Below are 16100 nucleotides of genomic sequence, written 5' to 3'. Positions count from 1 at the left end.
CTTTTTTGCTGGGCAGGACGTATCTTCATGTCAAAGTTAGAAAGCAAGACTGCAATTAGCCATGGTAGGAAGAAATAAGCTATTAACATTAATTGAATGTTGGAGAAGTACCCGAGAACTGCTTTGACGAGTCACACCCAATTAAATTGGTTATTATTGCAAAATTGTAAGGAGAGAAATTGAATGCTCTTTATATGGTGCTGGCTGCGTCTTTTAGGAGATCAACAATTAGATAACACAATGCATCATGGTACCTGGAAATAAAACTCGATATTTTTTTATAAGTAAAATACAAACTCAAAGTAAAAAAGAGCAAGATATAAATATCATACAAACGTTAACTAAAACAAAATATAAAAACACAAGTTCCAGGGTTTTATTATTTTGTTGACCTGTTACGTTTCCAAAAGGACCATTATAATTGTGGATCATCTTTACTACTCGTGGTCATTACTCATTACCTGCATAATACCAATTTATTTGGTCTCCAACAAAAAGTGCTCTCTAAGTCATTGCCATTAGCAACATTTTAGAGTAACCAAATAAACTAAATTGTAAAAGGCTAATAAAAAAGATAAATGTAAGGAGAAGCTTGGTCCATTTTTCTTCATGTATGTAACTAATAGATTTGGAATGGAAAAAAAATTGAATTTCTCTCATATAATAACCATTAGATTGATGCATGAATGTATAATTAGATGTACGTATAAAATATAACAATTAAATTTTAGAAATATTAATAAAGATAGTCCTAAAATCTCAAAATAACAAAAATTTCAAAGAAAATTTAAATGTGACTAAATAGCTAATAATTTTTTTTATATGAATGATACAGTTTTTATATTTGACAAACAATTTTTATATTTGACTCAAATTTTCTGAAAATATTTAAATAACCATTAAAAAGTGCATGCAAAAGTTTAGAATATAAATTGATCTTTGGACCTCTTTTTATTTTTAATTTTTTTCTTTCACCAAAGAATACTCATTTGGCTTCACTAAAGATTTTTTAGAAGAATTATTGCCAAAATTGTTTGAGACATTTTTTGTGGTTTATTCTAAATTTTAATTAGAATATGTGAAATTTTGATATCAGTTCTTTAAAACAACAAGAAGAAGATATACGCGGTAATACAAGGTACTTTGCTTTCGAAACATTATTCTATTTTATTGAACTCACAGCAGGTTGTCATGCTCTATATACAAGACTTTTGTGATTTAGTTACAGAGTACTGATACGAAATTTAAAAATTAGAATAGACATATAAATATATAATATACGAGAGGGGCAAGAAATCAAATAAATGTTGAATGGGATTTTGAGTTTGGGATATGGTTGGATTTTTGCGGACAACACATGGAGAGTTTTATTGACGTAGTTGGGTTTTGTACTTTAGCTTAATTTGGAAGCACAGGGGAACAGTGACACCACGTGCACAGCATCTTTATTGGGAACTGTTCCAGCAACTCAAATTTCGTATCATTTGGCACACATTGCTCCACGTCATCCACTCTTCCATCACAAAGCTGTCTGTACGGACACAACCCCCAATTTTTTTGGGTGCCATGTTCATATGCTTTCTCACGAGCCTGTGTGGTTGTACTAGTATTATCGACAAATTGTTAGGTGGCATGCGAGTAATTTAGTGTTTTGTTTTGTTTAATTAATAGTTTCTATATATTAATATTATAGGTTTATTATTATTTTTAATCTTATTTCTTAAAAATCCAAAAATTATTTTAGATATGAAAAAAAGAATGATGTTTTGCTTAAATATTAGTATTTAGGGTGTTTTACAGAGTTGTGGAGGTGTCAGAAATAAAGTCCAACACGCAGGTAACGTATTGTGGTAAATGCTACAACACGTCTGTCTAGATCAGGTGGACCAAACGCCATCGACTTTTTGTGTTGGTGGCATCTTCCTTAAGAACTACGTAGGATTTGGAGTAGAAAGATAAATACATCATATGGTCATGGTTACTTGACATCAATTTTAGAGGGTGTATTCTATATTTGAGTTTGTAGCCAATTTTAGGGTAATATTTGAAATATGAAAATTTTTTGGAAAATTTGATAAAACCATATTTTTGTCTCATAATAGATCACCGAAATTGAGCTTCATAGGGATCGTCTTTAGTGGACCAAATATCCATGTTGATAAAGTAAAAAAATAAGGGTAGAACCCAAAAAAATATTCAATGCCACAGGAAAAGAATCCAAGAGCTTTATGTCTTGGTTTAATGTATCATTTTGTGGGGTTTATTTTCACTTTTTAATTTAGATGTGGGAGGGAAAATGATGTAGAACGCAGATATGGAATATATAGGTGCTTTACGCAACTGTGGTATCAGGAGCAAAAATCGGACCATTCGATTTTTGAGTACACAAATCGGACCCTCTGATTTGTGTTTAAAAAATTAAAAAAATTTGGAGTACACTCCGATTTGTGTACTCCAAATTTTTTTAATTTTTTAAATACAAATCGGAGGGTCCGATTACCTTCATCAAAATTTAAATTTTCTCTTCCACACTAATCGGAGTGTCCAATTAGTAAGCTTAATTTTTTTTACAAAGAATCCGATTTCTTCATCCCTGTTTCAGAAAAAGCTGTTCCCACATCCATGTCTAGCACCCACATTTTCCACAATAATACACAACACACACATGCTTCTTATATCCAAAAAAATGAGCCGTTTATTTTTATTATTTTGTTTTATACTTTACCTTTATATCTTAGTTCCTTTTAATTCATCTTTAACCTAATAGGCCAATACAAAGACGTTTTAAATTGGTCATTTGTCATCCACCATGGATGAGAGTATGAACTTCTTTGCAGTCACAAAGGAAAAGAAACCTGGTGTGTACTGTAGCTGGAAAGGCCCCAACGAGAAAGCTGTCTCCTGCACCTTTCCGGAGTTTCACGGATTCAATAGCTATGACCAAGCGTTGTTGGCTTTCAATTCCAAAATGTCAAGCATCCATGCAGAGAACTCGGCGAAAGCTGAGATGGTGGGATCTCTGTGCGAAGGAGGTGGGTCGTCCGGAGGTAGCCGACGACGTCCGATTGTGTCGTGTAAGTCAATTTAGGGTTTTGTCTGAAATTTATTGACGTAGGGTTACTTCCAATTTTCGTTTACGAGAAGACTGTTATATGAAAAATGTGTGTATGTTAGTCTTCGTGGGGTTTAGAGTTGTTTTACTTCCTTTCCGTTTTGGTGGTTATGTAGGGCTACCCGTAATTTCCCAAGAGGAACTCGAGTGGAATTTCGCGATTGTAAACGATATGGAGGAATGACTGGTAAAGATTTGCCACGAGAGTGGGAAACTTGGGCCTTGTTTCTTCAAACAGGAACGCTATTTGGAAGATTCTGGCCTGTACTTCGGATTCACGGTGATCATTCTCGATGACCCATTTGAAGTGGAGTTGGATGCGATGGGTCATTTTTGTCTAGAGGAGAAAGCAGCTCAAGAAGATGCAGCTGTGGAGATGCTTAGTCGCGTTCTGGAGATAACCGGTAAGAAAATTCGAGACTTTAACTACACAAAAGTGAAGCTCCTCCGCGATAGCAATGATGCCCTTCGAACAAAGGTTCATCTTTTGGAAGAATCATATGAGAAGCTTAAGTTGAGTTATCAGAACCTCGCCAACGTCCACATCGGAGGCAACTCCCCTTGATTTAGGTGTAACTTACCAAGTTGTACTAATCTATGATTTTTATGTGTGATCTAGTTTAGTTGCAGTTAGTTCTACTTGATTTTTGTGTGTATTTGGTTTAATTCACTGAACTTGTTTAGAGATAAGTGTAACGCACTATTTTGTGCAGTAATATGTTGTACTATTTTGTGATCTATTAATGTTTGATTGCATTTAATAGAAGCAATGATGGTTATTATTTGTAATTGTTGAGAAGACCTAATTTTTATATTTTTTCATGGAGTGTGTTGTTTGTCAGTTTGTGCTATTTTTTTTACACAGTACATTGAATGAGTTTAAAGTAAATCTCTGTACTCAGGATTCTCTTTTCTTATTTTTTTGTTAAAAATATGTGTTAGGTGCTGAAAGGTCTAGGCTATGTAATTATAACCCTAGCATGTATATCTGCAGCATGGCAGGGATTTTTGTCCTTCTAGTCGGTTTAGGGTGCAGTTGGGGACATAAACGAGGTTAAGAAAATATTGTTGTCAAGCAACCACACATAAAACTAAATGCCCGATATAGTATAAGTAATCTTAGTACAATGCTCACTTGATTAAAAAAGAGTACGATGCTCACTTGATTAAAAAAGAATATGGTCTCACTTGATTAAAATAGAAGATGCTGACACATGTTATACATTTTAATGGAACAATTATAAAACACTAGACACTACACACACGAGTTTATGAAGACATTGACTGGTTGATTTTGGACACCCTCTCCAGGTTTAAGTAACAGTTGAAGTTAAGTCCAATATGCAGCAATGCAAAAGACCAACATGGTAATGACAATTGCAAGTAGAGAATGTAGCGGAAGCATTACGCTAGTTGTTGTTGTCTTTTCTCTAGTTGGTAACATGTCATCCCCTTGAATTTCTTGCTGCATTGAAAGGGGTTGGTCTTCTTGCTGCACAAGGGGCTGATGTTGGAGTATATATGTAGGTAGCCGCGTTGAAGGAGGTAGTAGTGGTTGATGTTCGGCTTGAACTATAAACTGAGCTTGGAGGTTAGGGATACAAGTTCCATTTTGGTGGGTTGTGTAACTGTTCCAAGCCATGATTGCTTGTTGTGGGTCTCTATATGAGCAGTATAAGCTCCTGCTAAAGCAGTCAACTTGTTGATGACAAGCTAGCCAATTATAGTATACTCCTGGGACTCTCCCACGAAAAACCTCATAGGTTTTGTCCTTGGAAAACAGCATTGGTTCAATTTTGGTGCTAAGAATGAAGGGGATTTATTTGTTTTGCGGGGCTTTTTGTAGTATGGGGTACTTTTGGATGCCCTTTAAAAAATGCTGAGGGATTTGGTTAGTTGGAAGCATTAATGATCTACTTTAATTGGGTTGCATTTGGCCTCATCTACCTTGTACTCTCGAGAAACAAGTTAGAAAAAAAGCTGTTGTCTGTTGTCTTCATACGAGACTTAGTTATGTCAGATTTTGAGAGTTATATAATATTAACAAGGTTACCTTATTATTAATAATAAAAAAGATACTCTAGAAAAAAGGTTTGGCTCTAGTCATTTACTATGACGCACTTGTCTGTTTATTGGAAGCAACCCCGTGTTATTTTATGTATGTGTCACTTTTTAATTAAAATATTGATTTTTTAAAATATTAATTTATGCGTTACTTTTTTAATTGGAAGATATTGTATGAGATATTCTATATAAACATGGGTGTCTGTTGCATGGAGGTATTCATATTTGTCGTCAAAATACGAAACCAATATCATCCCTTTAACTTCCAAAAATGCATTTTCATCCATCTTCTCTCCCATTACCTTCCACCCAAGTTCAAAAGGGGCACGTTTTTTATTACCTCTTGGAAAGTCCACTCGAGGCTAGCCTTCCCAACGTGCATAACCAAGTTACTGATGGTGCTCCTATAAGCCCCAAGAACATTGCTCCAGATATTGAGGAAGGTAACCCTGCTGGATAAGCAACTGCGGCCACCATCAAGGGACGAAGGCTATTTCATTTCTCTCCTGATCGAGTAGCCCGATTAGCCCCTGAGAAATGTTCTAGGGGTGGCTCTATCGCGGGAGGCTCCAAGGTAAGTTTATTTATGGTGTTTGATGTTGCTGATGCATTTTTATGTAGTATAGCTACTAAAGCAAGTATGTCGCATGCAGAAGACTGGCAGGACTAAGTTTAAGCCCACGTATGACATGGACTTAAACCGGGCGGACACCATGCTTTTCAACTACTTGTTCTCAGAGGGGCATAACTTGGAGTAAGTAATTTCATTCCGTTTTAATGGAATACGCTGGAGTGTGTTAGTCAATTGGCCTTCTAATTATACTTCATATTGTTGCAGCGATACCGTCGTGAGGATGGTTTAGTGCCGACTGTCGAGACGTCATATTCAGACCCTAATTCTAGGCCGTCCAATTGATGGTCGGGTGGCTGAAATGGTGGCGATGAGGAACACATGCTCTGTCCAGCACATGAAGTATGCGTACTTCTGGACTATCCCTCCACGTTTTGCTGTGAGTTGAATGCTTGTCGCTTTATCTATATTTGGTTGTGGGTTGGTTGTAGATTAAGAGTAGATATTTTGAATCACGGTTTAGTTTTGTAGGATGATGTAAGCGATTGCATGTTGACCGAGGAGCTCATAGGAACATACGTCCCGTTCTAGATCAAACCAAGCAGATTTCTGAGCTGCGTAAGTATTGACTTTGTTACACTAATTTTTGTGAATATGTAACCGTTCCTTGATCGTTGTATTGGTTTTGAAACAGAATTTTATACCAATTGAGGACATATTCATGCACTGGTATTGCATGGTCCTTGATTTTGGAGATAAGGCAGTATATCATCTCGACTCATATCCTGACCAAAACATGGTTGCTGATAGGGAAAAATTCATGCGAATCATGGTAAGCACACTGCGACTTTGAGAGACTGCGATATATATGATTAAATGATTTTGCTTTGGTTAGTGTTTGACATTGCTTATTACCAGCTTGGACGACTTCATGAGACTATGACTTCCGCGAGCTATGACCCCTTACGGATTTACACCCCACCAGAACTTGCAGATTAGCCAATACGCAAAGGACATGGAATCCCTAATTGCAACACAAGGTAGTCCAAATCGGTTAAAATGAAACCTACTTAGACTCCCATTAATGGTCGTCTAGTTTTATTCTAGTTATTTCTTTAAGTAAAGACATGTTGGTGTGTTTTTTATTCATGCAGTGATAGCTCTGCATGATGGGTTATATCTTGGCTACACTCAGAAGGCCGATTTAATCCGCTGGAGATTAGTGGAGTGGTAGCCTTTACATTACAAGCTTCATGATGTTAACATCATTAGTCCTTTTGCTATTATAGGCTCTTTTTGTTGAAGCTCTTATTGTGTGTGCATTGTTTTGATTTTTTGTTTAGCTTGAAGATTCCATTGTGTGGAAAAAGACTGTAGTTTCACTTGCGGGAGGGCCTTTTAACGTGCTTAGAAGCTCTGTCAGACTATGGGCTTCTCAGTGGATGCGTCGCAGAGCCCCGTGAAGAACACCAATTCGAACATGAATGTCTCCTTATAAGTGTTGTTTTACATTGGTTGGTTCCCCATGGTAGCCAATAAGCTCATGGGGTCAATAAGCTTGTTAGGGCTAGGGTCCTTAGGTTAGTATTTAATTTCCTGTAACTAGTACTAGCATTAGACATGCAACTGTGTTCCTTGATAAAAGACCTTGACTATTTTGTCGTGATGTTGTTTCAGTTGAGTTCGGAACTAATTTCAGTGATGAATTTATGTGTTTTGCTCTTACTTGATAATTTTTTATAATATGTATTATTGTTCCTATTAGAAATGATAAATTAAATAAAAAAATTAATTATAAATAATAATAAAATATAACTTTTAAAAAATTAGAACCTAAAATAATAATAAAAATAAGATTATTAAGAGTACTTAAAAAGAGTACTAAAATATGTTATTTTATATTAAATGTATGTTTTTTCGAGAAAGGTATGTTTTATTATTTGAAATATTAACTTTAGAAACTCAACGTCCTATAAAATGATGTTACGTAATTTAAAGCTTTTTTTTTCAAGATTCTAATTTAATTATTAATAACATCTTTACAAGAGTAGTGTCATTCAACATTTTCATAATTGTGTAACTACGGTAGAACACAAATGCAAATGCTTATCAAAATCCCTAATATACTTAAATATGCTAAAATAATTCAAATCGTTTGCCAGAGTAGCTGTCCAACCTATCAACAACATCGCAGTACGTAAGACAATTTTAATGTCATTAGAGACTTTGTATCGCAATCAGAGTTACCGAGATGTTAATCTTTCATTCTTTATGCTCAATTCCACCTTGTGCCAGAACATTCCTCGGAAAGGAAATGACATCCGGTTGGCTTTCTAATGAGCATATGAGATTGCAGAAAACGTTCAACTTTTGCTATTTGTCTTGGTCTTATCTTAACATGAGGTTTACCACACCACTCAAGTGTTTCATGAGATTGATGGAAGTAGATTCCACTACTACATCTAAGTCCATGCTCTAAAATCCTCATTCCCCTCCTAGCAAGCACAATATGGGCATAGACGACTTCCCACCCGTGGAAAACCACTGCTAGCACCCACTGAATACGGATATTCCCGGAGGAGCAACCCTGACTCAACCTTCTGAGAACGTGACCAACGGATCCTTGGTAAATAGTTTAATGTTAACATTGGCATGTAGATTAATGTTATAACGTGAACATGGGGATATAGTTGAATGCTATAACCCGATGCTTTTGTCGCATGCAGGACCATTTTTCATGGTATGCAGAGCTTGGGGCCACCGTGAAGTGTTTCACCCTGCCGTGAAGACACTATCTAATAAAATTGATGTACGTTTTTTAATATAACCACCTCACATGTTTCAAGCAATGAGATGCATAAATGGCTAACCCTGCTGATGGTGATGTAGGTACACGAGCTTCATCACCAAGAAGCAGAGCTTACTCTGGACATTCTGTGTTCGACTCTTGTTCGTGTCGACCAAAACATCTGCAAGCTTTTAACTTTCAATGATAATGATGAGGGACCATTTGGGGAGATCCAGAAAAAGAGAAAATCAAACAAGGTCGCATCAGACATGACAACGAATGTGTCGAGCACGACAGCTCCAAAGAAATGGGGATCACAAAAGATTTTGAAGGACCTCGATGACTTCAACACAGATGTATGGGAGCCTATCTACATTCGAGATGATAATGATCCGATTGTGCAAAAAAAGCAACCATCACTGACCACCGATAGCTTAAGGGGCATCCGGGTCGTTGGCCAGAGGCAGTCGTCGTCGAAGGTAATCCCCAAGTTTTCTCATTTGTTACCTACTTATTTTTTTTAATGGTCACGAGTCATGTATATTTTTTTTTGTTGCGGGCCAGCATGATTTATCCAATATTGTTTAGCCCATATCCCTTATTTATATTGGATCTTAAAGTCTAATAAATACTTTTAATATAAGTCTCATCTAATTCGATATAGTAAACCCTTTTAAAAGCATGTATTCCAAAAAAAAAGGTTGTTTCGGCCTAAAAGTCATTTAGTTAATGTAGAACCCTAGCTAACATAGGCTACGCCATCACTTTTTCATGAAAATCGGCCATCTCTATGTGCTTCACATTTTCAAATTTTCTTTCCATTCACCTAGGTGAAAATGGAGACCACCATTGCCACTTATAAAGCCTATGCCGCCACTGACAAGATTCTTGCGGCTGAACGTGGTTTGTCTTACACCCAACCCCTGTCAGCTTCTTGTTTTAGGGAAAACCTGGGAGACGCGATTGGGGTTTCTCAGGCATTGCAACCACCTCTGACAGGTCGCCCGACACTGCTGTATGGTAAGATATGGGTCAACTCTAATGGCTATATCGTTACAAAGGGATTCAGCAATTCGAAGCTGCCAGTGTCCGACAGGATGGGTATTACTGTGAAGTTGTTCGGGAGCTTAATGAAAACTATGCCTATGCAAAACACTTCTCGGAATCCTTTCCAATGTGGCAACACACAGCAATCTACGAATCCAAGGGATGCCACAATGACGGATTTACAAACAAGAGTGGTAAAGTATGCACTCAATTCTCAAGGGGATCCTATGTATGTACTATTTAAACACGTATATTCCAGTGCCACTATTTTTTTGTTGCTATAAGAGTACTAAATGGGTCCTCTAGGGAGGAATTGGTCAAATACGGAGAGTTAACACTCAAGAGGCACCACATTGTTACACTGCTTTCGGGCCACATGCTGGATGAGAGAATTTTCGAGATGTTAGCGAAAAGACTTGCCGTCACCATTGAAACCCATGAGGGGCCAATCGTTTGGTGTCTGCCTCCTGCTTTTGCGGTGTGACAAGCAGATCAGCAAATGTTTCCGTTTTCCTTAATTGTTTAATGGCTCACACGCATTCGGCTGATGTAGTTGAACAATTGTTCAGGTTGATGTCGGTGAAATAAGGATTGGTGTAGAGTTGATACAGACATACAGAGAACAATGGATGAAACCTTCCCTATCCGTGAACTTTGTAAGTCATTTATTAATGTCCATGCACATACATACCGACTAACTCTGCAATAGTTTTCTTTTCTCTCGGTTATACACAGGCATACATACCAATTTGTGAGATCTCTGGTCACTAGTACCTCATGGTCATCGGTTTCAAGGAAGGTGTAATATTCCATCTGGACGCAAACATGTCCGACGATGATGACATGAGGAGAAAATCTTTCATTCGACTAGTGGTATCAATTCTATCCAAAAACCTCTAGTTTTAATGAATTCATGGCTACCCTAGTACTAAAACATATATATTTTCTTTATAAGGGAAATGCGGTGGCTGTTATAATTGCTGCTCCGAAGAATCCTATTAAATTCACCAAGAAGTATGGAGGAGTCTTGTGTTTTGGCATCAAGAGTGCAGACAGACTACTGGCTAGTGTCCCTCGGTAAGACAAATAGGCTCATTGACCTATGCGTTACTCTTGTAATCCTATGACTACTGCTGCTTTACTGACTTGGTATTGAGTCGTTGGAATTCATTGTAGGGAGGCTTGTACAATCTGGGTATTGAACTGGATGACAATGGGTGGGGCGTTCCAGCGAAACATGATGCCCATGATGACAACATATAACGATTGCTATTTGATTTGTTTATCCTAATCGCCTATATGTCATGTTTAAAAGTTTTATTTTCGTCTTTATTTTATTCTGCTTGTCCTTATATTATTCTGCTTGTAGATGAACGAGCATAAGGTTCGGATGCAGACGGCACTAGGGTTGCTAAATGCACCATTTAACTAGACAAGGGAATGGATGACCAACTATATCTCAAACTACTGAAATTCATACGAGGATTTCTAATACCCCCACTGCTTGCCTAATTATGTTGTATTTTGCCACGTATGTTATATTGGCAAATTTCTAATACTCCCTTGTTGGCCAATCTGGATGTTGTATTTTGTTTTGATGTTGTGTTTTCTAGGTAGCTAACTTTCCGTAAATTCTATAAATTGTGACGAAAAGCATGTTTTAGGAAGAAGTTTTTAATGTACTCCTTTAAATTTCTTTTATGTTTACACTTTCGTAATATTTAATTATTACCCTTTTACTCTTTGGTTGATATTTTGTCTTATTTTAGTCATTGTCTCTGAGTCAACATAGCAATTTCATTGCACCTTCAATGAAAAACAAAACGAGACATACACAAAAAGCACAACCCTTAGAGTAACACGAAAAGCAATTTTCACAAAGATAAGTGGAAACTCTATTTTCTGTTACAAACAGATAACAAATTAAAGAATAATTATTTTGATGAAACCTGAAGCAAAATGAATAATATAATAATGAATACTAATTAATTAAACAACCAACCGCATTAGCACTAGCTCCACCACTGGCTTTCACTAATTTTTCCTTATATAATGTTGCTATTCAAATTCTAAAAAACTAAAGAAACTTTACAGATCTGGAGTTTTCTGATTTTCACATCATTAAGCTTATTCTCCCACTCTTCTCTTGTTATCACCTTATTTGATGGAGCCTTAGCACAAACAAGTTCAAAGAAAAATGCATTAGCATGCCACTGCAGATACATTTGTAATTCACACATTTCATTAAGTCTGCATAACGCGGTGAAAAATAACTTCATTCTCGATACACAAGTAACTTCTGGAAGAAAAAAGAAGCAACTAATTGAATAAATTGAGCAATAAGTACATAGAACATAGCAATTCTTCAACTATTTTTTAATCAGATAACATATTATTTTGGTCCCAACACTTTCAAAAAATCCTAATTTGGTCCCTAATTAAAAATAAAATTAAAAAAAATTAAAAGTCAAATATATTTTTGAAAACTTCTCTCAAGGGGAAGCTAAAGAGGTCTCACTTCCTTATTGTACCCTCTTTCATCACAATCGTCATTTTCTGCATAAAGGAGGTCTTCTTGGCTTCTCCACATGCCGAAATGATTATGCTAAGAAAAAAACATCGAATGTTAGCAACAACAAGTGGTTATAAAATGCAACAAACATGCAATACTCACATCGCTATAATGCATTTCGTAGTCAAATTCTTCCATCAAAATTCCGTCATCATCTACGAACTCTGTGTCACGCTTGTTCAAGGTACAGGATAGCCGATTATGGCCAACTTCTAGACAAAGACCACATCTTTTTATGCCATGCGAAACTTGGCTCAACCTTCCCTTTCATTTCCGCTTGGAGCGCCGTGCATTGGACGGATTCCTCACGCATCCCTGAAGCATTGAAGATACCGAATTTTCAACCGTTTAAACCACGAACACATCATGTTTTTCCTTAAGGCGCAAAATTTCTTTGCAAACCCGACGTGTCACTTCCATAAAATCCTCCAAAGCCAAGGCAGCTAGCACCACCATCTCCCTACATAAGTCGTATAGCATCCAATTGTGACAGGTAACCACGGAATCCCAACAAAACGGTCACTACTCCATAAATGCTCTGACTTGGGCTCGAGCATTCTTGGACCACCTCGGTAAGACAAGGCAATTTGGCATTTCAGAAACCTTAAGATAAACAAGCACTGCAACAATATGGTCACATGGTATTCCAAGCGACTCCATCTGCATGCATGAGCACTTGAAATAGGGCCCATCCAAATAATGTGATACATTTCACTCACGAGAAGAAGATCCATACCTTGCAACGGTATATATATCTAAATTCAGCCTCAATGTGCAAGATCGCACCTTCAAGGTACATGCCCTTGCCAGCATTGCCCTAAATCGCATGAATATCTAACGTGTCAAATAATTGGCAACAGACCTCTCCAACGAATGAAAAACGCTTTGTAATTCTAAATCCCTAACAACCGATTGCAAATCGGTATGTGCTTCACGAGACCTCATTTGACTTACGCACCTAAAGAATTACTCCACAAAGTCCTTCAAATTGTAATGAGAGTGGACAAATTTTCCAAGCATGGAGTGCAAACCCTCACACCTAGAATATACACCGTAGCCTACATGCTCAAAAAAATTGCCTCTAATATACGCCGTAGCCTACATGCTCCTCCTCGAATACAGGTCACACACCTATTCATTGTCCTCTAGGCCAAGCTCAAAAACTACTCTGTTCCAGTGATCCTCAAATTCTGAAACCTCATAATCAAACAACATGCACTTCCTAAACTCTGATGTGAAAGTTGGATTCCTGAGGTTAGAGGTTGTATTTCTTATCAGGTGCCAGGCACATAGACGGGTGATAGGCACCTGGAAAACTGATTCAATAGCCTTCTTCATCGATCTGTGACCGTCAGTAATAACGCATACAGAAGCCTTACCATTCATAGCTTCCAGGAATTGCTGAAGCAACTAGATATATGTTTCTTGTGTCTCATTTGCAATAAGCGCCGCAGCAAAAACAATGGTCTGGTTATGGTGATTCACACCTGAAAAAATCACTAGTGAAGACATGTACTTGTTCTTACGATACGTCGCATCAAAGGCCAATACATCACCAAAAATATGATAGTTGAATTGGCTGCAATTGTCGCTTTAGAATAGATGAACCAGGCGGCCCTCTTTGTCGGCAAGATATCTTACAAACATTCTGAAAATTTTTTTGCAGCAGACTCAAAACTTGAGGCAAGAGCTAGTATCACCGCCTAGCAGTCTTTACTGCTTTGAATCTGATTATACATGTCTTTCTTCAAAAAAGGAACATGTTGGAAACCCCCAGCGGTATGCACAAGCAATGCATAGATTTGTGGTGTCTTAATACCAACCTTCAACATCATGTTTATTTGATCGATTGCGACAGAATTTATCGTCCTGTGGCCAGGTATCATGAAGGTTAGTGTGTCATCAAGCATACTGTGATTGTGAACTTCTTGGAAGTATGTAATAATTCATCTCCCACTATCCTTATGGAATTGAACCCGCATCTCAGTCTCACACCCACATCTAGTCTCAGGTCGTGGCTCCCTTTTACGTCGATTAGCTATCTTTTTCACTCTTACTCGTCTAAAACCCTCTCTAAAGCAGACAAATGATCGTTGTGTGGGCTCGTTATTCATGTTCCAGCGCAACCTATTCCTTCTTGCAGCATACCCATTCATCTTGGCGTATAAGTTGTAAAATGAAATTGCAACTTCCAAGTCTGGAAAGTGTAGTCTCTTCAACACATCTACGGTTACTTCTTTGAAATTAATTGATCCAATGTCCACAATCCCATCAACAGCTCTTGCTTCCCAATTGTCATAAAACTGCTCACCACACAACTCATGCGAGTCTGCCTCATTGCCCAAATCTCCGCCAAGCAACTCATTACCTGAGCTATCACTAAAATAGCCCACTTCGTTTTCTTCAGTAACACTTGCACAATGCTCATAGTGGGTAACCGATTCCTCCTCCTCTAATGAGGCCTTGAAGAACGAAAAATCTTAATAATTTTAACATAGATCTATATTTATAAATCTATTTATATGCAACAATAAAAAGCCAAATGAAATACAAATAACATTACCATGTTAATAGAATCAGTGGCCATTATGGATAGAAGCACTGAACTTCAACTTTCTAAAAATTCTCCTCCCACCTTCGGCGACTCAGACTCTCCTTCGACTACCATGTTTCCAGATCCCCCCATCTCCTTTGGCATCATCAACCCATACTCATATAGCTTCCATCAATGTCCAGAATCATAACTATCAGCTGAGTCGATAGCTCATCACCACACCATCACATACGGGAATAATTATTTCTTATTTTCTTTTTTTGCTCTGAATGAAAAATATATTAAGACTATGTCACTTTGCACTTCAATTTTTAACTAATTAGATTAAAACTGTGATACAAATTATACATGGGCTATGTCCAACACTTTTTGTATATTATTCTTTATAAATTAAACAAATGAAGCAAATATAGGCCATATTCATTAGGCCTGTACCAGAAAATGAGCCCAGTCTGTCTTAAACCAAACTACATGGTCATTTCATAATTGTAGAATATTTAAATGGCCAAAATAAAAAATATGGAAGGATTGGAGTAAGCTACAAAATAACGTTAAAAACCATATAACCTGTGTCAGACTTTTCCACGTTATAGGTGGCGTTTGGTCCGCCTGATCTGGACAGGCGTGTTGTAGCATTCACCAAATGTTACTCAACACACAGGTAACATGTTGACGTGTCAGCCATGCAGCAACACGCAGGTAACGTGTTGCCTGCTATCTCTATGCAAGAGGCACCCTTACTTCGGGAATATGTGACATTTATGGCTTTAGACCCACCCCTAGTGTATAAAAATAGAGGAAGAGTGGAGCTGGACTGCATATCATTTTCGTTCCCTTTCACTATCACGATAAACCATATATTCTCAGCTCATCAAGCTAATGTCCATTGATCAGTGGCTCCAAACACGTGAATGTCACGTGTCTCCATCCACGTAGCACGTTATCTGCGTGTTAACGCCGCTACGCCACGTGTCATGCATGCAGCAGCACGCAACATGCATGTTGCCCCATGTCTCCTTGCAAGCGACAGGTCCCGCTCCGAGAATAGCAGTCATTTATGGTGAGGGTTAAGGGTTGGTGCCGCGGGTGTATAAAATAGTGGTGGGGCTGGGGCTTGCTCTCATTCTATTGTTGAGAGTGGTGGGGTAATGGAATGTTGGGGCTGAGTGGTTTCATTCATTGGATTGTATGTTTTGAATTAGTTTAAGGTTGAGAGTGAGATTATAACATTTAAAATGGTACGTAATTATACGTCTCCTAAAGATCATATTATCAATTATTTGGGACATCCTAATTATGTAAGTTTGTTATTTTTTATTAATTTATTAGTATTTATTTGGTTAACATAAGTTTAATAATTTGTTTTTATTTATTTGTATAATATTATTCTAA

General features: G+C 37.4%; 1 protein-coding gene across 1 annotated transcript; it reads left to right on the top strand.

Moving 5' to 3' along the window:
• On the top strand, positions 2520-3850 carry LOC110270986. The gene is made up of 2 exons (XM_021121015.1): positions 2520-3074; positions 3229-3850. The coding sequence occupies exons 1-2, from the start codon at positions 2810-2812 to the stop codon at positions 3294-3296; spliced, it is 333 nt and encodes a 110-aa protein (XP_020976674.1). The 5' UTR covers positions 2520-2809; the 3' UTR covers positions 3297-3850.

The sequence above is a fragment of the Arachis ipaensis genome, chromosome B04, assembly GCF_000816755.2.
Source record: "Arachis ipaensis cultivar K30076 chromosome B04, Araip1.1, whole genome shotgun sequence".
NCBI classification, from domain to species: Eukaryota; Viridiplantae; Streptophyta; class Magnoliopsida; order Fabales; family Fabaceae; genus Arachis; species Arachis ipaensis.
The sequence above is the reverse complement of the archived record's forward strand: the minus strand, read 5'-3'. Positions and strand labels throughout refer to the sequence as shown.